The sequence below is a fragment of the Trichosurus vulpecula genome, chromosome 7, assembly GCF_011100635.1.
Source record: "Trichosurus vulpecula isolate mTriVul1 chromosome 7, mTriVul1.pri, whole genome shotgun sequence".
Taxonomy (NCBI): Eukaryota; Metazoa; Chordata; class Mammalia; order Diprotodontia; family Phalangeridae; genus Trichosurus; species Trichosurus vulpecula.
Window position 1 is genome coordinate 155,417,841 of NC_050579.1, and position 25,059 is coordinate 155,442,899.

The following is a 25,059-nucleotide window of genomic DNA, read 5'->3' on the forward strand; positions in this document are numbered from 1 at the left end:
CATAGCCCCTGCAACACTATTTCCAATTTTTATCACTGTATAGCTACAAGACTTGGAACACACATCTCCAAAGAAATGCAAATGGGTATCCAACATAGGCACAGGTTGGATATGAACAGGCTGAAGAACAGGAGTAAACTATCAGAGAAATACAAAAATAGGAAAAGGAGGGAAGGCCATGGGGCAAGGGATGACAGGTAAACAGCCCTTGAGATGACAGGAGAAAGCGAAGGAGACCTCCAGGATGTTGGGGAAACTTATGAAAGGGCACTGACTGACAAGAGCATAGATAAGCTGCCACCTGCACCAAGGGAGGGAACATCCAAACAATGAGATAACAGCTTCTTTCAAGTATATAGATATTTTTTACAACCTAGTGGGTCTAACAACCTTAGTTTTTTAAAATTGTATTTCTTTTATTACTAGGTATTTAGAACATTTTTTCATATAGTTGTTGGTAGTTTGCGTTCCTTTTTTTTAACTGCTAATATCCTCTGACCACTTAGCTATTGGAGAATGACTCTTAGACATATATTTGTGTCAATTACTATGTATATTAGATCTATCTATTAGATTTATCTGAGATATATGATGCCAAAATTTCTGGTGATGTTTTTGATAGACTGCTATTTAAACCTGATTTCAGAAGCCTTCTAAGAAATCACAACTACCTAAACAATGAGGAAAATAAAGAACAATCCAAGGTTTCATCTAAGTTAATATTTTATTCCAATAAATATTCACAATGATATAAAGCCACATACACATTAATCAAATTCAAATATAATAAATCCATTCAATCACATACCTTCCCTCCACTATCTACTGAAAAGAATTTTTTTATTTAATGTGTTGTAGGGAAAAATTCCTGCAATCCATGTCTTCACCCACAGATGCATCTTGAGCCTATTAGCAATGCTGTATGGAAAGGCCAGCTGTCAAGGCAGCTACTGTTGCAGAGAATATTAGGCATTCTTTCTAAACAGGTTTCACTATATTAACATCAAAGAGCACTGTTCAAAGTGGCACTGTGTTGTCACATAAAGATTGTGTGAAGGGAACCCCCCCCCTACACACACACACATAATCTGAGCCAAACAAACACAAGGCACAAATTCACTACAATGATTTTTCTGACTAGCTCTTGTAGTACAGATTAAATCCTATTACAGTTAATTACTAAAAGACTGTCCAGATCTTTTGTATTGCTGCAATTCTGTCATATATTTTGCTTGGGAAGAAAAAAGGTCTATTGGCTAGGACTTGGAAATGTTTCAGTGCTATGACAAGTTTAGTTCTGAATGCATCTATTGCACATTAGGGTTTCATCTGTACCTGAATGACGTACAAATGCCATATGACCCAACACCCTGCCTGGGGAGAACATCTTTTCTTAGGGCAAATCAAATCCCAGGAAAGGGAATTCATTACCTATAATGCCCAATGAAATCAAGGAAATGAGCTCTAGAAGGGTTTAGAAGAAACTGCTGAAAATACATAGGACACCCCAGACTTCTGACGCCATTTCCTTAATTTTGCTTAACAATATTTTATCCACTATTTTGCAGAACATCATTATCAATATTCCAAAACACAAGATAGCAGCACCTACTAACTACAACAGCTACAGTAAGGTCAGATATTTCACATCATGCATAAAAAACAAATTCATTTCATATTAACTCAAGTGAATCAACATATCTCTTTTGGTGACACAGCAACATGGAAACCAAGCCCCTAAAAAAGATGCTTATCAGTTCACAAACTCATAGATTTAGAGCTAGAAGGGTCTTCAGAGATAATCTATTCCAACCTGCTCAATTCTACAGATTAAGAAGACAAATACACTTGTTTTAAGTTCTACTCCACCTTATATGTTGAAAATCTACATGAGATATTAATGAGCTGAAATGGGACGAAAAATTTGTCTAGTGCATTGAGGTCTCAATATAGTAGTCTGTTGAAATCCAATTTCTACTGGGAAAAAATAGTTTTAGGATTAGGAAAAAATAAAATCAAAATGACAAAAAGCCAGGACTATATAATTTCCACTATTTGTTCAGGTATTAAAGAGTCTGATTCTAGGACCACCTACTTTGCCCAGCAAACTTCCAATGTTTATGCAGGTTTCCCCATTCAGTCACAAACAAATGGCATTAAAGGGGAGCAGTACTCCATTTACAGATCATGAGACCAAATTTATTTTTTACATTCTAATAAAGTAAAAGGAAATAATGGTAAAGTAACACACCCATTGTAAGAAACTGGCAAGAAAGAGGTTGTCAGATAGCAGGCTTTAAAAACAAGCACAGCCAAAGCAGAAATGGGAAGACATAAGGGGACAAATTTAAATCGATCTCAGGGGAAAAAGATGGAAATTCAACCATCAGAGAGATTCGCTGGGAAATTAGCACAGGTAAACTATCTCGGAGTGAAGGAACTAGATAAGAAAAAGGTATGTTGGACTAAGGTAGAAACAAAGAATCAGAAAATGTGGTCAGTTATGAAATCTGGGGAAAAAATATAGCCTACACGAAGAAGCAAACTTTAAGTAAAGGTAATGGATTCCCCAGATTGTCCACTGTGGAGAAGAATTCATCAAGTTTTCTATAATGTATACGAAAACAAACTTTAAAACATGCTCTACTTCATCTTCAAGGACCCAAGTGACACTGAGTAATATTCCGAACTTTCATTTAGTTTCCTGGGTATGCAACAACAGCAAGAGGCTTGTCCTGGAAAGGCAACAGGAACATATATCATTGCAAAGGCAAATCCCTTGTTTTAAATGAACTAGCACTCTGGGTTAATAGCTCAGTCTCTTATGAATGTGGTTATCAACCAAAACCTAGGTGAACAGATATAACTGAGTTTCTAGCCCTGCAAAGCTTAGAAATAAATTTGTAGCAGAGGTAAGTAATGGAGGGTCCTTCCCTATTGGTCTGCCAATGTAGGAATACTACTCTCTAAGCGGTTTTTTAACAGCAAAAATTTAGATATGCAAATTCTCCCTTGAAACTTAGAGAAAAATAATTAGCATAGAAAAATAAGTTACTAGCTTTTCAGTAGTTTTTTTTTCATTTAAATATAACTGTCAACAGGATAAACTTCCCTATGGCTGCGTTTATTATTGGTTAAGGATATCCTCTTTAGACAATGACTGAAAGTATTAAACATTATAGTATGTGAAACTTTCAGGCCACCAAATTCATTCTCAGAATTATAGTCTTAAAGTGATTTTGCCATTTATACCTCTCTTCTTTCTACTACTTCTTTTCTCACAACTTCCCTTCTTTCTGGGAAGAACAGAAAGGCCCTCATTAAACAACCTGCACAATTAAAGTTAGTGCACTTTGCTCTTTAGAGAATATCTCATTACCATACAAAGGATTTTAGAGCTAGAAAAGACCTTAGAGGGATCAGTCAAATACTCTCATTTTTACAAGTAAAATGAGAGAAATTAAGTGAATTAGGCAAGATCATGGAGCTAATTTGTGGTAAAAGTTACAACTGGAACCAAAGTCTCCTGACTCCTAATGAAAGGTTCTTTCCATTACACCAGATATTCTCATTATTATCAGAAATATACTTTGAATCAGAAATCAGAACCTATCATCATCACTTGCTCCAAGCTGAAGAGAAATACAATTGTCTGTACAGGTTAAAGGAGCTTTACAAGGCAAAAAGTAGATTCTTTCATGAGGCTTTACAAACTCCTATCAACTAGAACTGTTATTTCCCAAATCTACCAGTAGTTTCTTGAATTCTAGAAATTTACTCGGCTCTTCAATCACTCTCTTAATGTCTTTTGCTGGTAAGAAATTTCTTAAATATCTACGCCTTCTTTGCATCCTCTGAATGTAGGGGACTACTTTACAGTAGAGTCACTTTACTAGTGACACCTGATCATACCTGACCTCCCTTTGTTGTCAAAGACTCTAGGCAGACATGACACACCAGAATTTTCCATTTGTTGTAATCAGAGCTAGAAGTGCCAAACCCTAAAATGTGTTTGAAAATCTGTTAATGATCTACTCTGATCTGCCTCCTTAAAGTCAATGATTGTTAAAGGGAATCAATAACCAATCCATCTTTTACTCCATTAGTCATTCTTTTCCTTGTAGAGAGTGAGGGACTTCACAAGGGAGGTGCCAGTAATAACAAGAGAGGAACTGAATGGTATGTTATTTGACAATAACTGGCTAGAAATTTCTGTGGGAGATTTCCTTAGAATTTTTCTAGACGTCTCTGTTACCGAATTCCTCATTGTATCATTCATTTCAATCATTTCAAAATCAACTTTGTTCCATTCTTCCTCAGCATCCTTTTCTCCATAATCACCCTCATCCTCATCATTAAACCTAGAGGTGGAGAGTAGTGCTTTCTGGTCTTCACTCTTTCTACTTTCCTGAATCTTGCTATCAAGAGGTGCAGTGGCCAGTTTGTACATGATAGGAAACAAAATTCCCGTCATGATAGCTGACCCCAACAAAACATACAGAATCCCAGGAAGATGTGGATATTTTCCTTGAAGAGATCCAACCACCACAGGAAGGACCATCTCTCCCAGGGCAGCACCAATTGCAAATAAAGAGGCAGATTTTCCTTTAATGGTCATGTACTGTTCAATCCAGGAAACACCACTGGGAAATGTAGTAGCCACTGAAGCCCCATACACCGCAGTTGCCACCCAAAGACAAATGTGGTTCTTATTAAAAATCACTAGAAGCAGGGAGGAAATCAAGCTGCCCGCATTATTTAACACAATCATGGTCCCAGGCTGCAGACAAGTAGCAAAACAGATCGCCATGCCCCTGCAAGCAGCAAAAGTCCCCCAGAAGGCAGAGTTCAAGCCTGCTGCTTGGCTTTCACTCATGCCAGCATACAGTGTTGCAAAAGAGAAAATAAAAGAGCCATATGTGATCTCTGCTCCTATGTAAAAAAAGAAGAATAGAAAAAGGAGACCAAGAAGGGCATTCTGGTATTTTGCTGTTCTAGTTTTCTGAGCAGCTGCTTTTGCTTTTTCTTGATTTGGAAAATTTTGGAAAAACAGAACAATAAAGAAGGAAAATATCACCAAAGTATAAGTTCCTGTCACAATATAAGTCCATAAAAAATTCTTATTAGCAGGTATTCCAAATATAACTTCTAAGTCAGCAGCAGGTGGCAGGGTGAGCTCAGAGTGGTTTGACATGTCAGCTACTGTGTGGTTTTCAGAGGGCACAGCACTGCCCAAAGCCAACTTGGCCAGTAATGGAGCCAAAACGGCCCCCAAGGCAAAAGTGAAATGCAAGGCTTGCAGATGGGCAGCTGCTTCACCTCTCCATATATGCAAGATGAGGACATTACCACCTAAAATAATAAAAAGAAATATATTTTTGCGTTAAAAACTTTGCAAGCCACTAATATCTTGAAAGATAATGTAGTACTTATTTTCAGAAGAGGTTCAGGTGTCAGAAATAGTATACTAGAAACATAAACTATAATTTGCTAAGCATGAGGAAGCCCAGCATAGAAGCCAGAGAGCCAGTTTGGGAGTCAGGAAGAGCTGGGTTCAAGTTCTGTCTCTGATCCATACCAGCCACATGGTCCTGGGCAGCTCTCCAAGGCTCTTAAGTTGCAGAAAAATCACTAATATGCATTGCTAGAGGGCGCTTCCTCATTTGGGGTTCACTGTGCCAATGACTTCACAAGTCAAGACCCACCTCCTGTCCCCTCTTATCTCCCAAAAGGTTAAGAAACCAAATCCCAAGGAAACTGGGGAAACTCAGGGAACTCTCATAGTTACAGAGCACTTGTGTATCATTTAAGCTTTAGAAATGAATTCTATAGACACGGTGAACATTGATATTTTCCTCAGTGAAACTATCTAATTACAAAATGCCACGCTCTCTAAAGAATCAAAAAGGCCAAGGGACCCAAAGGACAATGGAGAGAGAGAGTGTGTGTACAAGTATTCTGAAGCATGTAACCAACAAATGGTACACAAGTGGCATAAAAAATGTCATCAAGCACATCCTTAATCAGAAAAGGATGTAGGGGGGTCATGGAGTGAGACAAAGGGAAGCAGATGGAGAGCTGGGCAGACTTAGTGCTGTGCTGATGACAACCCATCAAATAGTGCAACCATTCAAAGGCTAACACAGTCCAAAAAAAGGCCTACCGACAGCACAATGGGTAAAATCTCTGTGGAAGATTTATGGAGGGACAAGAACTGCAAAGGATGAAAAGGTCCTGGTGCTGGAAATGAACCTGATGGACCTATGTAACAACAGAAATGACAGAACAAACTGTGCTTCAAAGTAGAACATGCTCTTAGGTTTGTAATCATCAGATAATATTAAAGTTACTAAAATTCTCTGAGACTGAGCTCCAGACACCTATTTGAGGAAATGCTATTTATGCACATACCAGGTGCACCACGAGTTTTTCAGGACATGAAGATCTGCAGAATCCTGCTAAGCCCATTTGGGGACCTATCAGGACCTTCTAACACCTTCAACTACATGATGGTCAAGTGATACAAACAGGCTGACAGTCTCTAACTCTTTACAGATGTGCAGACAAACTACCGACAGATGCAAGTCACCAAACTCAGCTAAAAGCCTCCAGGCATCATTTCCTACATCCTCAGCCACTACAGTAAAGCAGGGGAGAGACAAACAAAAGAGGCTACAGTGTGGATGATGGGAGAAACCATTTCACATGTGCATATTTACATATGCACACACATGATACTAAAGAGGTATCTAAGGCAGTGAAAAACTAAACGACCTGCCCAGGGTCACACTGCCAGCATGTGCCATCAACTCAGGTCTTTCTGACTTCAAGAATGACCACTTGAAGGGCTGCCACATGGGAAAATGTTTGACTTTCTCTGGCCACTCTTACAGACTGGAAATTGCACAACATTTACCAATTTGCATTAGGAGGAGCTTCCTCAATGGTGAATCCTTATGCTGATGAAATCCTAAATCCAGCCTGCCCTTCTCCTAAATATATTACACATATATTTACAAATACACAAAATTAAATGGCAAAAGATTTAGTGGGTATCAGAGGTCAGCTAATTAGGGAAGGATTAGTGGAAAAACATAGTAATCTTGGAGAAAAAGAAAAAAACAGAAAAAGTAATAGGCAGGGCAAGGAACAGGTTTGGATTTAGCTCTAATTACCTTTGCATCCATTCCAATACAAGTATTCAATGCCCACCTTGACCATAATAGGCAAATTAATTAATAATTAGGAAAAATTCAGTGAATCTAATCTGCTTACTCAGGCTCTAGATCCAAATGTTGTTTAGGTTTTCAATAATCACTCCATACCATAACAATTAGGATTTACTACCTAAATGAAAGTTCCCTTTCTGTTAAAACTGTCAAATGGGAAATCTTCCCTCTCTAGGGGGGATCCTAACCACCAACTCCTATTGCCTATGAAGCAGGGTAGTCACAACAGCAGGCCCCCATATACAACCTCACACCTGGCAAGGATTTTTGGCACTTTTCCCCCTAGGTAAACAAGAACAACATTCTTTCCAGGAACAAGTGCCATATGGGAAAGTAACCTAGTCAAGAATTAGGAAAAACAGAGCTTGTTCTATGGTTTTCTAAAAGAAGCTATCTTCTCTTCCCTCCCTCCTCTCCTCCGCCCAGAAATGATGGCAGAAAATTCACTCACCTGTGCCTAAAATTCCAGCACAGATTCCAAAGGCTGCGATCAGAACAACCAATAATATTGCTTGCTTGCAAAAGGGGACAAGGTAGAGACCAATAGATATCCCCAGCATTGATAGTCCTGAAAGAAAAGTAAAAATTAGATACAAAACACATACTCATGAGTCATCACTACCCTAAAAACAATCACAACTAAAATGCCTAAAAATTAGGTCAAATTAAACTGGCCCCTATTGAGGATGAAGAACTCTAGCTGTTCTTCAACACAGCCAGCCATGGGAAGGCAGGAAATCTGGTTTAGAGAAATAAACTTCCACATTTAGAGACATAAGTAAATTTCATTCTCAACAGACCATTTATTAAATTCTTTTCCTTTGAGCTGAAGCCTCTGGGGTGACTGCTGAGCATACATTAAACAATAATACTGACATGCTAGGAAGGACAAGTCAGTGGCTCTAATAAACACAGCAAGATGAACAATGGAACTCTTTCTCTTAGCTATTACCTCCCGGGGCTCCAAATGAAATCCCAGAGCTATTTCACAGCTTCTCCCTTATCTAGGACCCTGGCTCCAGGTAAGTTTATGAATTGGGGAATGAGTGTTATCAGTTGCCCCAAAATTTGAGCCACAAAATTATCAACAGGAACACAAAAGCTTCCTGTCATAAACTTATACTGAACAAGTCTGGTGAACCCACAGGATCACGGATTTAGAGCTAGAAGACACCTTCCTTAGAGGTCCTCTAGTCTACAGGTATCAAACTCACTGGGAAATGTTGTACAAGAGAAATAAAAATAGATGATGTTAATAACATAGATGATGTTAATTTGTGGCTTTCTAAGTCAATATGCAGCCAGCAGGGATTCATTTTATTTGTTTGATACTACTGATCTAGTACAATCCTGTCTCCAATTTATGGATGAGAAAATTGAGGTATAGAGAGGTTGTAAGTAATCTAATGAAGATCACACATGTAGGCAAGTGGCATTCCCAGGATGCAAATCCAGGTGCTCTGGCTTCAAAACTAATGTTCTTTCCAATACACCACCTGCAATGCCAAAAAATTCACAGGGCACATCTACTGCAAAGGTTCTTAACCTCTTTTGTGCCACAGACTCCAATGGCAGTCTAGTAAAGCCTGCTGAGCCATTCTCAGAATATTTTTAAACACATAAAATAGGTAGGATTATAAAGGAAACACAATATATTAAAACACAGCTATCAAAGTACTACAAAAAACATTCATGGACACCAAATTAAAAACCCCTCATTTAGTTCAACACACAGCTAGACAATCATTCAGTCTTTCAACAGCCTCCAGGAACAGGGAACTCACTGGTACAGAAGTCAATTACTTTTAGGTAGCCGTAATTGCTACCAAGTTTTTACACACGCTAAACCAAAATCTGCACCACAAATCCACCTGCTACCCTTAGTTTTGCTTTCAGGGACCAAGCAAAAGAAGGACTTCCCCATTAAGAGCCTTTCAGATTCTCAGAAGGCAACTGTTATATTAGGCACCCTCCAAGTCCTTTCGTCTCCAAGATAAACATCTTTAGTTATTTTAATATGGCCTCAGACAGCCTTGGTTCCAGTCCCTCTGCCTATCCTAGTAGCTTTCCTCCAGATGAGCTCTCATTTGTCAACAACTGTCATCTAATGTAAATAGGAAGGCATAGGGGTGTGTGGGTGTGTGTGTGTGTGTGTGTGTCTGTGTGTCTGTGTGCTGAAAATATCTCAATGTGAGCATCTGTGTGTTCACAATTACTGTCTAAGTGAGGCACTGTGAACATCTAAGTGCCATTATCCAAAGACAGAATGGGCATCCTTAAGATGTAATGGGATTCCTCACTGGAGGCTGTTTGACTATTTGTCAGGGAAACTGTAGACAGAATTATTGGTCCAGGACAGTGTGGACTAGAGAGCCTCCGAGGTCCTAACTCTGAGATTATGTGAAGCTTGTATCTCAATATGAATATATTGTTTGCTATGTGCCTGCACGCATAAGACCCTTGTCTTAGCATGCATATGGACAGTTCAGTTATATGTTAACTGTGGCTGTATGTATCCAAGGGCATCTCAGTGTGTGTTTATGATGAAGTGCATGTGACAGTATTAGAATGCATATGGATATCAGTCATACAGTTATTAATGTGACTTGTGGCTCATTTTCCTCAACTACTAAAACATTCAGCTTGGAGAAGAGCTGGGGAGGTTTTTTTCTTAAAGTTCAACTTTTGCCAACATTTATTAAGCTCCTCTTGTATGACTAGCAGTGAATTAACTCACAGAATAAGATAACCCCAGGATCTTTGACCTGGAAGGGACTGGGGTGGCTATGTAGTACAATCTTTATAATAGAGGAACCCCCATTGTAACATTTGGGACAGGTATCACCTCACCTCTACTTGAAGACCTCCAAGGAAGAAGAACCCACTACCTCTGGAAGGAGCCCATTCCAATTTTGGACAGCTCTAATTGTTAGAAAGGTTTTCCTGACATGAAGTCTAAGTTAACTTCTTTGCAGCTTCTACCCAGTACTTCTGGTTTTGCCCTCTTGGGCCACACGGAACAAATTCCCTCCACATGACAGCCCTTTAATATTGAAGAGAGCTATTATAGCTCCCCACCCAACCAAGTCATCTATTCCTCAGGTTAAAGATATCCAGTCCCTTCAACTAATCCTTTGCCCCTGCGCCACCTTGGATACCCAGTTCTGGACACTCTTCACCTATCACTGTCCTTAAACTATGGCACCAAGAAATAAACACAATTATGCACGTGAGTCTGTCAATGAAGCTCAATCTTGCATTTGCTTTTTTTGATGGTTGCCCTATCTTTTTCATAACTGCCATCAAACATGCCTCATCCATCTTGTATCTGTTTTGGTACCTAAGGATAATACTTGACATTTAACCCTAAGGAATTTCACCTTATTAGATTCAGCACAATCCTCTGCCCATTCAAGATCCTTTGGGATTCTGATTTGGTCATTCAATGTCTTAGTTATTCCCCTCGCAGCTTGGTATCATCAGCAAATATGAAGACCATTCCATTTTTATTAACAATTCAAGTCACTGATGAATATGTTAAACAGCACAGGAACTAGCATGGATCCCTAGGGAACTGTCCTGGGAGAGCTCCTGCCTTTAAAATATTAACAACTATTCTTTAAGTCTAGCCCTCAGTCCTGAATACATCTGACTGCAGATTGTCTGATCCAGATCCTTCCATCCTCCCTACAATAACACTATGAGATATTTCATTAAAAGCTTTACTAAAATTTAGATAAACTATATCTACCGCATCTACTAGTTTGGTAATCCTGTCAGAAAAGGGAATGAGGTTAATCTGATATGTCTGTTCTTGAGGAGGCCCTGTGGTGCAATCACCATTTCCTTATCTCTGCAGTGATCCATTCTCTCATTTTCCCAGGAATCAGCTAAGCTCACTGGCTGATACTCTGGCTGTTCTCTTCTCTTCTCTAATCAAGCCTCTGCCCTTCTCCCAGCTTGTGGAACCTCTGCTATTTTCCACCATCTCTGGTATCACTGACAGTGGCTTGGGATCACATCTGCCAGTTGTTTTAGGACTTAAACATGTATTTCATCTGGTCCAATGACTCGAATTCATCAAGGGCAGCCAGGCACTCTCTTATTATCTCTTGACTTACTTTGGGTATCAACAACCTTTTAGTGATTTTTGTTCTGTGATTTCCAGTATAAAAGTCATTCTCCTCAGCAGAGAAAACAGAAGCAAAATAAAAATTAACCAGTCTTGCATTCTCTCTGCTATCAGTTATCGTCCCATCCATCCTAGAACAAAGGTCCCTAAGGTGCTTTTTCTTTCAAAATAGCTTTTAAAAAGCAAATCCTTTTTTGATGTACTTGGCCTTTAGGTCATTCTAAAGTACTGCATTCCCAGCATACTTTTTACAAGACCATGTAAAGCTCTTAGATACACCCTCTGTTCCCTGCTCCTCTAAACACCATTTGCTTTATTGATTCCTCAAATGTAAAAGACTCCTTAATGCCTTTATGGACTTTATAATAGACCTGGAGAAACACACCTACCTGAAACAATCAGAAGACAATAACAAAGCAGCACATGAAGTGGATGAAATGAGATATTTACAAACCTTAACCCACTACATAAATGCAAGCTGTTGTTACTATTATGCAAAAATAACAGAACAATATAAAATGTATCCATATATCCTAAGTGAGGACTGAATAAAGGGTCATAAGATCAAGGGAGATGAGGATTAGTCAGGAAAGGCTTCATGGAGTTGAAGTTTGAGCCAGACCTAGGAAAATGTAGAGACATAATGAGAACCAAGACAAAGCAGGAGACATTATATAGAATACAGTGATGGGTGGGGGTGAGGTGGAGGGGAGTATTAAAGTTATGAGGCAGGCCCTGAATGCTAATCCAAGGAGCTTGGAAATATATTTAGTTATCATAAAATGTGCCTAGAGGCTTCAAAATCAAGAAAAACCACCAGCAGAAGCAAATTCTTGTCTGAATCCAAAGAGTCAATACAGGAATACCAACAGGCATCACAAGACCAAGGCTCATTAACTAAAACACAGGTCCAAGAGCCATGGTCAGATTCATATATTTTCAGTCTAGGGCAACACATTTTCTAAAACATATTAATAAACTGGAGGGCAACTCCAGGACAGCTTGACCAGGATGACAAGGGGAATTAAACCTGCAGCATGAAGATCATTTGAAGGAACTGGGGTTGCTTAGCCTAGAGGAGAGAAAAGATTTCATATTGGTTGGAGCAATAGACTTAAAAGTCAAGAAAATTAAGAGCCTGAATCACACCTCTGACACTTAATATCTGTGCAACCCATCTGTAAAATGGGGATAATACCAGCTCCTCCTTTACAAGGTTGATGTGAGGATCCAAATGAAATATGCAAAGCCCTTTATAAATATGAATTATTATTAGCCAAATATTGGAAGAGCTGTCAAACCTATTCTTCCTGGACCAAAAGGGCAAAACTGGACCAAGGACAGATATTCTAGGGAGCAAGATTTCTGTTTAGCATATGGAAGAACTTTCTAACACTTGGAAATGTCCAAAATTGGAATGGACTGCATTGTTATGTAGAGAGTTTGGCATTTGTGAAAATCTTTAAGCAGGATACAAACGACCACTCATCAGGAATGTCATAGACTGAATGTACATTGTGAGTAATACTTGCACTGAATGATGTCTGAGGTCACTTCTGATTCAAGATTTGATTCTATTAACTTTCATAAACTTTGACCCATAATTCAGCAGAAGGGGTGATTTTAATTAAAATAGCACTTCTTAATCTTCATGGGCTATAAAATATAAAATCATCCAAACATGTACGTTTTTATATACTTTCATAATCATACCACATGTGCCAGAACTTTACAGCAATATTGTACAATAGAAGAGGAAATTTCAGGATTTCTTTTTAATCCATTCAATTCTTTTTTCATTCAACCCTACATCCTTTACTTTTTTTCTAGAAAATCAATCAAATGTACTAAAGAAAAAGCAATGAATTCTTCCACCCCTAACAAGAGTTACTGTTAAGGTCACAAGAACTAGACTTTATAATACCACCGGAGACAATTTCAGATTACAGGATCTGCGTTGTAAGATACCTTAAAAGGTTACCTAGTTCAACCTCCACATTTTACAATGAGGAAACTAAGTTCCAAAAAGTTTAAGTGACCTACTCAGGGTCACCCAAAAGACCAAGGATAAATTTGGGCATAAAAGCACCATGAGAGGTTGGACAATAGGAGACAGTCTACTGATCTTTTAAGGGTATCACTTCCATAGCCTTCGACCAGTCCAGACCCTACAACAACAGTCATCTCTGTGGGAAAAATATGACTTTTAAAATTAAATTTGATAAAATAAAATTTAATAGGATTTACATTGACTTTCAAATGTTTTCCTCAGTTAGGAAGAAAAGAAATGGTCTCTTATCCTCAACAATAGGTATTTCTATTTTAACTGTTAAATTCAATAAATAGTATATCTCATGATTTTACCATAGATTTATTAGAACTAAAATTTCCCATAAAATCTGAGGTATGCATCATCTAACAAGTTAAAAGGCTTCACCACAGATTCAAAGGTGAGGAAGAAAGGTCTGAAATAAAAACTATGAAAAATTCCTTAATTGTCACAGGCAATATCATGGAAGAGAAGTCAGCAAACACCCATTCATCTTTCATCACAGCTAGATGCTTCAGTCCCCAAACACAAACTACTGATGACCCAGCCTTGTCATCACAGAGCCAGAATGGGCATCCAGGAGCTTCTTCAGGTCTAAAGCAATCCCACCATATTGACCTTGACCCAGGATGGGATGTTTGGCCTGTAGAAGACTTATGGAAAATAAGATAGCTGTCTCTTAATTCTTGAATGGCTAGAAATGAATTAAAACTTGCTCTGCTTGGTCCCGAAAGGCAGAACTAGGAATAATGGGTAAATGTTGTAGAGAAAGAGACTTTATCTTGATAAAAGAAATAACTTTCTAACAACCAGGACTGTCAAGAAATGTAACAGACTGCCATAGCATGCGTTTGTAAGTTAACACTGGAGATCTTCAAGTGGAAGCTGGATAGGAACTTGCTGGGGACACTGCAGAGCTGAATCACGTTCAGGTATGACTTGCACTAGGTGACCTCTGAGATCCCTTCTGATGCTAAGAATCTGTACAGTCCTGGATTAAAAGACTGGATTCCACATAGTACCCAGGGTAAAAGCGGGCTTCTGGGCAGACCTAAGGATTCTGGATACTTCCTACAGGTGACTCATCTCCTCGTAGTAATCCCAGAAGAAAACTAACTTCCCATCCTGGGAGGAGGATGTGGGAAATTCACCTTGCTTAACTCTCTTCCCATGTTGGAATCACACAAGTTACTCACTAACCGCTTAATTAAATATATGAACACAATATCTTAACACTATACATACACAGACATAGATAGCTATCAATTCCTAGGTTGATACTAACTTTCGTATTTTTTCATTAGATCTCTTGTTTCTCTGGTATAGGGAACTCCAAATGAGAAAATTACCTCTACCAATACAGTTCAACATCCCCTCTGCAAATTACAGTCTTAGAGAGCTGCCTGGGGCAGGTTCACATACAGTCTGTTATGTTTCAGAGGCAAGGCCTAAACCAAGGTTGTGTTGACTGAGGCCAGTTGTCTTCAGAGGCATTAATACAAATATCATATCTGCTGAAAAGTCACAAGATAACCTGTTTGAGGTGCTCTACTTACCCAAAATTAAATTATGATTCATGTGGTCAACGAGAAATCCACCAATCACAGAACCACTTAGACTTCCACATGCACGGCCCACAAAAATGTAAGAAATATCACTGATGTTGCGGTTCACATTTGCAGCCAAGTCTTGAAATGTAGGTCCTAATATACCAACACCCAGACCCTAGGGTTTAAAAAAATGAAACTTTACAATCATTAAATTACATGTACACCTATGTGGTCTGTACAATGGTCCTTCTTTAGCCACTTGACTTTTTCTAAGTGAACTGTTGGGATGATCTCTTTGAAGGTTTCATTTAGCAGGTTCTACAATGCTCCTACTATCCAAACCATGATATGAAGATGGGTGATGCCCATTGAGCTGATCTATCTGAACATGTGTTTGAATGAATAAAAAAAGCATCTGCTGAGCATTTACTATGTTCAAAGCACTATGTGAAGTGCTAGGGATACAAAGATAAATTTAAGATCATCCTTGCTTTTAAAGAACTCACATTCTTATGTGGAAGGCAATATATATAGGTTTCAACTACAAGTTAGACAGGCCCAGTACTCTTTAGGCAGGGAATAGCAAATCAAATGATCTTCTTAAAATGTCATTTTTTTTCAAAATTTGTTTTTATTCTGAACTTAGTAAACACCAAATAAAATAAACATTTCCACACACACAGAACAAAAAAAGTACTGTACTTAAAACCAAAAATCTCTATTATAAAAGGTTTCTTTCTAAGTGTGTAAGTCAACCTTTAGTTTCAAAGGTATCTTGCTTATGTGGTTCTTTATGGCCTTCTTTCTATTCTCCAAATTTTTAAAAAAGACACCTCAATACCTCCTTCTTTATCTTTATTCCTACCCCTTTCCTATCCCTCCTCCACCTACCATCACCACTCCATCTCCCCCAGAAAAAAAAAAGGTTACAAAGGCTTTGCAACAAATTTCCACACTTCCTGTATCCAAAATGTATAGCAGGCTTCCTCCTCTGTCCTCTAAAATCATGGGAGTCATTGCATTAGTCTGAGTTCTCAAGTTTTTCAGAGTTGCTATTCTTGATAATGTTGTTACTGTATGTATTGTTCTTCTGGCTCTGCTCACTTCACTGTCCATCAGTTCATCAAAGTCTTCCCAGGTTTCACTGAAACTATCCCTTTCATTATTTATGGAGAACAGAATAGCTGTCTCTTAATTCTTGAATGGCTAGGAACTAATTAAAACTTGGCTCTGCTTGGCCCCAAAAGGCAGAACCAGGAATAATGGGTAAATGTTGTAGAGAACCAGGCTTTATCTTGATATTACATTTATATGCCATAATTTGTTTAGCCATTCCCTGAATAGATGGCCAACTCTATAGTTTACAATTCTTTGCTGCTGTAAAAAGATCTGGTACATTTTTAGACATGGGTCTTTTTTTTCTTGCTTTCATTTCTTTGCAGTATAACAGGCCTAGTAGTGGTATAGTAGGGTCAAAGGGCACGTATAATTTAATATCTTTTGTAGCATAATTCCAAATTGCTTTCCATAATGGCTAGTCCAATTGACAACTCTATCAACCTTTAATGTTATTTCCACTGATAACACCCTATTTCTAATATTGCTAGTATGCAGGACGCTGGAGGAGAAAACTTTCTTTTCCACATCTTTAATACTCGTGCTGCTAAAAAGCCTGCATCTACAGCATCCGCTTTTCAGTGAAAGTTCACTGGAACCCTGGAACCTGATGTTGGAGGTGGTGTGGATAATGGGCTCCTTCTCCTAATGGTTGCTCACCTTGATGACGACTATAGGGGCTGGCCTTGAAGCAAGACCAGTGTACAGGGTCCACTGCATTTCCCAGTGCTATGGGTCTTTGACTGTCTCCATTGGGGTCAAAGATGATAGTCAAGATGGGTGTGGCAGTTTGATTCGTATAGTGCCTGCTTTGGCCTATCTCTCCATGAGAATGCTTTGCTGATTTAGGTAGGTTGGTCTGCCTGCCCCATAGATGGCAAATGATCAACAACTAGTGATGGTGGCAAGTATAATGGACCCTTTTTCTGTAAGGGTTGCACCCCTTGATAATGGCTGTGATGGCTGGGATGCAAATAGGACTGGTGGTCTGCCAAGGCTATTCCTAGGAATACTGACCTCAAGGACAGTGAGCTGGATTCAAGTTAAATTGACAGAATGCAGTATGCTGAATTGTATTTGGGCAACTATATAGAGCACTTTCTTTTTTTAATTTAGTATTTATTTTTAACATTTTTTTAAAATTTTGAGTTCCAAATTCTCTTCCTCCCATCCTTCCCCTAACCCACTGTGAAAACAAGAACTATGATATCAATTATACATTGAAATCATGGTAAATATATTTCCATAGCAGCCATGTTGCAAAAAATAAAAGGCAAGAAAAATAAAGTGAAAAAAAATTATGTTTCAATCTTCTTTCAGACTCCATCAGTTCTTTCTCTGGAGGTAGACAGCATTTTTCATCATGTCTTTCAGAATTGTCTTAGAGTGTTATATTGATCAGAATAGCTGTCATTCAAAGTGGATTATCGTATGATATTGCTGTTACTGTCTACAATGTTCTCCTAGTTCTGCTCACTTCACTTTGTATCAGTTCATGTAAGTCTTCCCAGGTTTTTCTGAAACTATCCTGCTCATCATTTTTTACAACACGACAGTATTCTATCATAATTATATAGCACAACTTGTTCAGCCATTCCCCAATTAATGGGCATCCTTTCAATTTTCAGTTTTTTGCCACCACAAAAAGAGCTGCTATAAATATTTTTGTATATGTATATATATATATATACATATATATATGTGTGTGTGCATCTTTTTTCTTTCTTCTTTGATCTATTTAGGATAGTGATATTGCCAGTACAAAAGGTATGCAGTTTTATAGCCCTTTTGCCAAGTTCCAAATGGCCCTTTAGAATGGTTGGATCCATTCACAATTCCACCAACAGTTCATGTGTTCCAAGTTTTCCACATCTACTCTAATATGTCATTTTCCTTTTCTGTCATATTAGCCAGTCTGTTTAGTGTGAATTGATACCTCAGATTTGTTTTAATTTGCATTTCTCTAATCAATGCATACCACTTTCAAGGGCACCAAGTTTTTCCCCCAAACAATTATCTTTTTAACAACAATATTATTCCAGTGAGGCTATATAACTGTGGATCATCTGAAGAATCAAAACTGAATGTCACCCAAGGAGCAATGGAGAGACATATGGTGGGCTTAAACAGAATGAAACAGATTAAGTACTATAAATTAAATGTAAGGAGCTGAATAGAAGGTATCATCAAAGAAGTATATGATCAGAAAAAGAAATAGACCATGATGTGGTGAGAGTCAGAGATAATAAATGATGGCCTGCACTGGCACTCACAAATGTCAAAAAAGCCAGAAAAATACTCCCAGAACTTTGGACAGAAATCCTCTAGAGAACTTATGAGAGCACATGGATATGGGTCACATATGGCTGTTGTTGATGATGTTTGTCCTTCCTTTCCAAAGAGGACCAGTGACACCACAAGTGATGTCTTGACTTCAGCATGACTTGGTTTTAAGTGAGACAGAGTCACACAAAGTTGTCAGGCTCACTCTCCCTTCCCAAGTCATCAAAGTCCAGGGGCATGACAAAAGTCAAGACAACTGGTGATGGCCCAGGATGTGGTGGAGGACCTTGGTGTCTTCAACATATGACCAAGCTCTAAGCACACCACAGCACCTGCTGGATAGAATAAGATGCCAATGGATTACATCTGTACCATTGGGGGAACTATCCCTAAGGATAAAAACACAGATTCATTAAGTATTCCTCAACAGTAGCTATTACCTTTCTATTGGATAAGTGAAAAAAGTGAATTGTATAGAAATTTACTGATTTATCTCGGGTAGGCAGAAATTAACAGTGGCTACACTAGGATTACAAGATCTACAAGTTCCTGAACTGCCAGTTCTGTTTCTGATATACCATGCCCTGATGCTTTTCTAGCTTTGATGGGCTGCAAAGTTTGAAAAACAGTCCCTTAAAAAAGTTAATGTACCTTGTTCTTTTGCTAGTGCATTTCAGTTAGAGAATTTTAAAACAATGTTCAAGGTTAACAGTTTAATAATTAATAATACCAAAACTAAAATGTTAATTATTTTACAAGTATATGCAATTATCACATCATCTTAAATTTTCAAAATCTAAATCATTGAGAAAAGTAGTAAAAAAAAAAATTGTTTGCAACCTGTGATTTCATTTATGTAGGACATATCCCCTTCTACAAGCAAGAAATTCTAACCTACTCTTAAAGAGTCGCCTGGGGCACTGAAAGGTTAAGTGACTTGTATCATGATCATTCTGCTAACATATTATTGGAGATTTCCAAGCCCCTGTATCCTACACTAGCTGTTTTCAAAGTATGTGCAGCCCTCCCAGTAGCTCAATCAGTGTTAGACCATTAGGGATAATTTTTCAAAAGGTTTATCTTCACTATCACTTATATTCCAGGAGGACTTCAGATATTCTGTCATAGGAATCTGAATCTGTATACCCAACAAAAATTCTATAATCACTAAACTTCCACCAGAACCTAGCAGACATAGCCTAACAGCAATAGACTTAGTTTCTCTGTTTTCTTCTGTATATTTAAAAAAAATTTAATCTTCCACTAGGCCAAAACTCTGTGCTTGGATATTCTTGTTTTCTAGAATATGCTACGGTAGTGCATTTAATGTATAAATATGTGTGTTTTCACAGATTAATTCCGTTTGATCTCAAATAGTTTTGCTGTGTCCTTACTAGTTACCTTTGGTTATACTCAAGATAATTTCTATTATTTCATTATCATTCAAAAACTCATTTTGAAATCAAGTTTTCTTTGTGCCTGCGCAAAAACAGAAAAAGTATCTTCTGTTGTTTATTTCCAATAAAAGTTTTTAGAGATTCTGGAAATTTCCTAAATATTATCTAAAACCATTGTTATTTCAGAACTTAGTATTTTATTATAAAATAAAAATTATAAAATATTTTCTTTAAGAAAGAGATCTGATCTCCCACCTGACTGAAGGACTTCTCTGACCTCCCCACCATTCCCTCAAGGCAGATAGGTTACCCCAATCACCCTCCTTTTCTAGCTTCCTTTTTTCTGTATTGTCTTCTCCCAATTAGATATTAAGCTGCTTGAGAGCCAGCATTGTCATTCTTTTTTCATGGGTCTGGCACGTAGAAGGAGCTTAATAAATATTTACTATTGGCTGTATCTGTGATTTTCTTCATGTTGCTGTTGAGTTGTTTCAGTCATGTCCAACCCTTTGTAGCCCCATTTGGGGTTTTCTTGGAAAAGACACTAGAATGGTTTGCCATTTTCTTCTCCAGCTCATTTTACAGATGAGGAAACTGAGGCAAACAGGGTTAAGTGACTTGGCCAGGGTCCCACAGCTAGTCTGTGTCTCAGGCTAGTGATATGAACCCAGGGAAGATGAGTCTGACTGATTCCAAGCTCAGTGCTCTATCCACTGCTCCAATTTCTTCATATACTTCAACCATAACAACATATTAAATGTAGAAATAGACATGAAAGCCCAGCTTCTATTAAGTCAGACATTTAAGAGATCTTCCAAAAGGTTTTTTTTTTTAAAAAAGCCACTCTCACTAATTTTTTTGTTTCAGAAATTTTTTATAAAAAATGGTACATTAACATGTGAGGGGTTTATTGTTGGTTTTTTAATGAATTAATAAATTTAAAATTTATCAATTTATTTACTTATTAATTTCTTATACAGTAAATATCAAGGCTACAGGGGGTTAATTTTTAAGAATGCAAATGAATCCTGTGACCAAAAAGTTTGAGAATTACTATACTACACTATACTGCCTCTAATAAAGTATCATCTGTATGAAGAAATCAAAGCTGTCTATAGTGATGTGAAAAAGTCTCCAAATCACTATTGATTAGAGAAATGCAAATTAAAACAACTCTGAAGTACCATCTCATACCTATCAGGTTAGCTAATATGACAGAAAAGGAAAAATGATAAATGTTGGAGAAGATATCAGGACACTAATATGTAGTTAGTGGAGTTGTGAACTGATTAAAGCATTCCGGAAAGCAATTTGGAACTATGTCCAAAGGGCAATCAAATTGCATACCCTTCAATCCAGTAATACCACTACTAGGTCTGTATCCCAAAGAAATCACAAAAAAGGAAAAGGACCCACATATACAAAAATATTTATAGCAGCTCTTTTTGTGGTGGCAAAGAACTGGAAATTGAGGAGATGCCCATCAATTAGGGGAACAGCTGAACAAGTTGTGGTATATGAATGTAATGGAGTACTATTGTGCTATAAGAAATGAGGAGCAGGCAGATTTCAGAAAAAAACAGGAAAGACTTACATGTACTGATACTGAGTGAAGTGAGCAGAACCAGGAGAACACGGTACACAGTAACAGCAGTACTGTATGATGATCAACTAAGACTGACTGAGCTCTTCTCAGCAATGCAATGATCTAAGACAATTCCAAAAGACATAGAAAATGCTGTCCACATACAGAGAAAGAACTGATGGGGTCTGAATGCAAATAGAAGCATAGTATGGTCATTTTTTTTCATAATTTTTCCCCTTCTGTTCTGTTTCTTCTTTCACAATGACTATTTGGAAATATGCTTTATGTGACTGCACATGTAGAAACTATATCTTGCCATCTTGGGGCAGGGGAAGGGGAGAAAGAAAAATTTAGAACTCAAAATCTTATTCAAAAAATGAATGCTGAAAATTGTCTTTATATGTAATTGAAAAAAATAAAATACTATTTACATTAATAAATCTGTGCAAATATCTGTTTTAGTACAAACACCTCTGTATTCCTCAAAGGAAACAAAATCATTTGGAAGACAGTGTGATGCCAGGGAAATGACACTTAATTTGCACTTAGGGGACCTGGGTTGGCATCCTGGTTCTGTTACTTTCATACTTCTGAGATCCTGGGCAAGTCATGGATCTAAGGTCCCTTTCTAATCAATGACCCTATTACCATCTATTGCATCTCTATACTGTACAATATGTATCAAACATAAGAAATACCATTCTGGATTACTGAAAGACTATTTTCTAACTAGAAAAGACACACAATGCAACTTTTTAAAATCTTGCCTCAAAAGGCAAGGACATCAATCAAGTTGCTCTCAGTAATTCTTTGGGAAGGGTAACTACTAAGCACATCCCCCCAAAAAAACCCAATACTTAATTAGTATTAAATATCTACAAAAATAGTCACTTGAGGAAAAAAATGTCTAGAAAGTTTTTAATACATGTTATTCCTAAAGGAAGGTTCAGGAGAACCCTAAGTAACAGGCATTTTCCAGCGGAAATTCAACGATTCATTAAAAATCGTAGGGATCTGAAAAGAGATCTAGTAACAGTAATTAGAGATTTAGGTCTGGAAGGGCCTTAAGTCATCTAATCCAACTCCTACATTTTACAGATGAGGAAGAAAAACGGAAGCCTCGGAGTAATCTGCCTGAGGTTAAACAGTAACAACAAAGCTGGTATTTGAAGCCCAGGTCTCCTTCCACTCGAACACACTGCTCTAACCCTTAGCAGCCTTATCATTAATCTGATAATACACACCTTGCCTGGGTTAAAAGTCATCTTAGGTCTTGGCTAACAGTCGCAGGTCCCGAAGCAAGAACCCAATAACCCAACAACAAGAACCTGATGCAGCCTGAAGGGTCCCCAGAGTCCAACTCCCTTATTTTGCAGAGGGACACACCTAATAAAGGCCCCTAGAAGAGGCTTGTGTGGCTGATGGTGGGGAGGCATTTCCGATTATTCTTAGGGCTGCACTCCGGGGAAATACATTAATTCCAATGGGGGCATCCGGGGCTGGGGGGCTCTCACCAGAAACTCCAACAACCAACTAGGTGTCGGGGGAGACCGGCAGGTAAGGGGCCACGTGAGGGCAGCTGAGCTCCCGGCAGGAGCCCCATGGAGTTAAGTGTCAGGTGAGCAGCTTGGGCAAACACATTTCCAGTCCTCATGCGCACGCCAGGACAAGCACGCTGGTAGGACGTGGGAGGCAGGAGCCTCGAGCTCCAGAGGGCAGGTCGTCATTTTGTTTGCTTAAGGTAGGTACAAAACACGAGAAATTGCAAGTGCACTCGGAGTAGGAGGAAATATCCCGGCAGGTTAACACGAACTGGGGAGAGGGGAGGTAAGAAAGCCAGGGGGCGGCTAGATGGTGCAGTGGATAAAAAGCACTGGCAGGCAGGAAGACCCTAGTTCAAATCTGCCCTCGCACGCTTACTAGATGCGGGACCCTGAGCAAGTCACACTTTTCCCATCTGTCAAATGGGGATAACAAGTGAGCCTACCTCCCAGGGTTGCTGTGAGGACCCAATGGGACAACCTCGGTGTGTCAACTTTAAAGCACCACGTGAGCAGCAGTCATTTCAAGGTCCCCCCGAATACCCCGGGGTCCACGGATGCCCGTTTCACTTTCTCCCGCCTGGTCCCCGGCTCTCACCAGCCCCAGGAAGGCGGCGTACACCGCTATGGAGGTGAACCAGCGCAGCGCGTTCCTGGACCTGGATCTCCCGCCGCTGCCGACCACGTACACCTCGGCGCTCGTCCCCAGCGGCTCCCCAGCCTCAGAGGACCCCGCGGGGAGGAGCCGCTGTCCGCCCGGGGCCGGGGCCCCGCCGGGCTCCAGCTCCAGCTCCTCCAGCTCTGCAGCTGTGCGGGAGAACCAGCCGGGCCGACGCGGAGGCGCCGGCTACCGCGGTACCTGCGGCGGTCTGCTAGTGGCACAAGGCGCGTGCTGGCCGGTTCCCGCCCTCAAGGTTCCGCGGGCCTGCCCCTCGGCCAGCAGGCTCCATCCCGCGGAGCCGCGCTCGAGACCCGCTAATCGGCCCAAGAGCTCCCGGCCGGGCTCACCGCGCATGCGCCACGCCGCCGCCTCGCTGGTGTCTTCTGCTCGGAAGATTCCACCCGAGGCAAACCCAGGCTTAGGTGTGAGATGGGGCAAATCATTTCAACACTCTGAGCCTCAGCTCTCTGTAAAATGAGGGAACGGGAGACCTCTAGGATCCTTTCTGGCCCTAAGTCTCTGATACTGTGATAACATTTATACAATCTTGCTCAGTGAATTACGGCATATTTTCTTTAATTTTTTCTTCCAAAAACTTCAATAAACTTAGGGTTGATTTTCATTTGACTTCTTTAACTATATAGGGGGTTACGAGTAAAAGGAACTAAGAATGGGTTTGTCTTAAGTAGAATCCCAGAATCCCAAGAAACTTGTTTGTTTTTTTTTTCCTTTATTTGTCACTATGAATATCATTGGGCACCTACTGTATTCCAGGTTCTGGGCTGGGTGATGTGAGAGGAAAAGTGGCTTAGTCTCCTAACACATCTAAACACTTCCTTGTTTCTTGCCTTCACCTCATCTGTTCTCTGGGCTGTATTTCCACCTTTCCCCCCTAGTTTGGGGAAAATGTATTTTATTTTCTCCCGTCTTGCTCCCTGGAAAGAGCACATAGTAACTCTTCCTTCGACTTTATCCAGGTTTTACTGCTAAACACTGGAAAAACAAGAAGTTGGTAAACTAAAAAAAATTGATGAATTTGTCTGCCTCATCAGTTACTCTCTCTGCTGCATGCCAAGCATTGCAATTTAAGTATGGCACTTTAAGATTTACACAACTTTTTCCTGACAACAATCCTGTGAATTCTACAAGTATTATTCTCTTCATTTTACAGATGATGAAATCGAAGCTAATAGAGATTATGACAATACCAAAGCCATGTTTAAAACCTAGGTCTCTTAACTCTAGGTCCAATAGTATTTAACATCAGGCACCTCACATACCTCCCTTCTCCTTGTCTTCTAGAACTGAGCACCAACTAAGATTTGCAGAAATCATAACTAAGGACTCAAGTCTCTAGATATTTACAGAATAGATTTCACCTCACAAATCCCTCTTAATTGGTTAATGATTCCCACCCAAGGTTTTCTAGAGAACATCAGAATTTGACTCATTTTGTCCCCAGAGTCAGAATGTGCTTCCTACTTAGGTCTCTACATATAAGGTAAAAGGACTCTT

At 39.2% G+C, this 25,059-nt stretch overlaps 1 protein-coding gene across 2 annotated transcripts; it reads right to left on the reverse strand.

Moving 5' to 3' along the window:
- Positions 1 to 705: 705 nt before the first annotated feature.
- Positions 706 to 23,889, reverse strand: LOC118858718 (sodium-dependent glucose transporter 1-like). Of its 2 annotated transcripts, none has more exons than XM_036769325.1 (4): positions 23,482 to 23,889; positions 14,968 to 15,136; positions 7,681 to 7,797; positions 706 to 5,352 (listed from the first exon to the last, which is right to left on the reverse strand). In XM_036769325.1, the coding sequence occupies exons 2-4, from the start codon at positions 14,987 to 14,989 to the stop codon at positions 4,103 to 4,105; spliced, it is 1,389 nt and encodes a 462-aa protein (XP_036625220.1). In that variant the 5' UTR covers positions 14,990 to 15,136; positions 23,482 to 23,889; the 3' UTR covers positions 706 to 4,102. The 2 variants fall into 2 exon arrangements, with proteins under 2 accessions (XP_036625220.1, XP_036625219.1); XM_036769324.1 differs by having other exon boundaries at positions 23,330 to 23,864.
- Between the last annotated feature and the right edge of the window lie 1,170 nt (positions 23,890 to 25,059).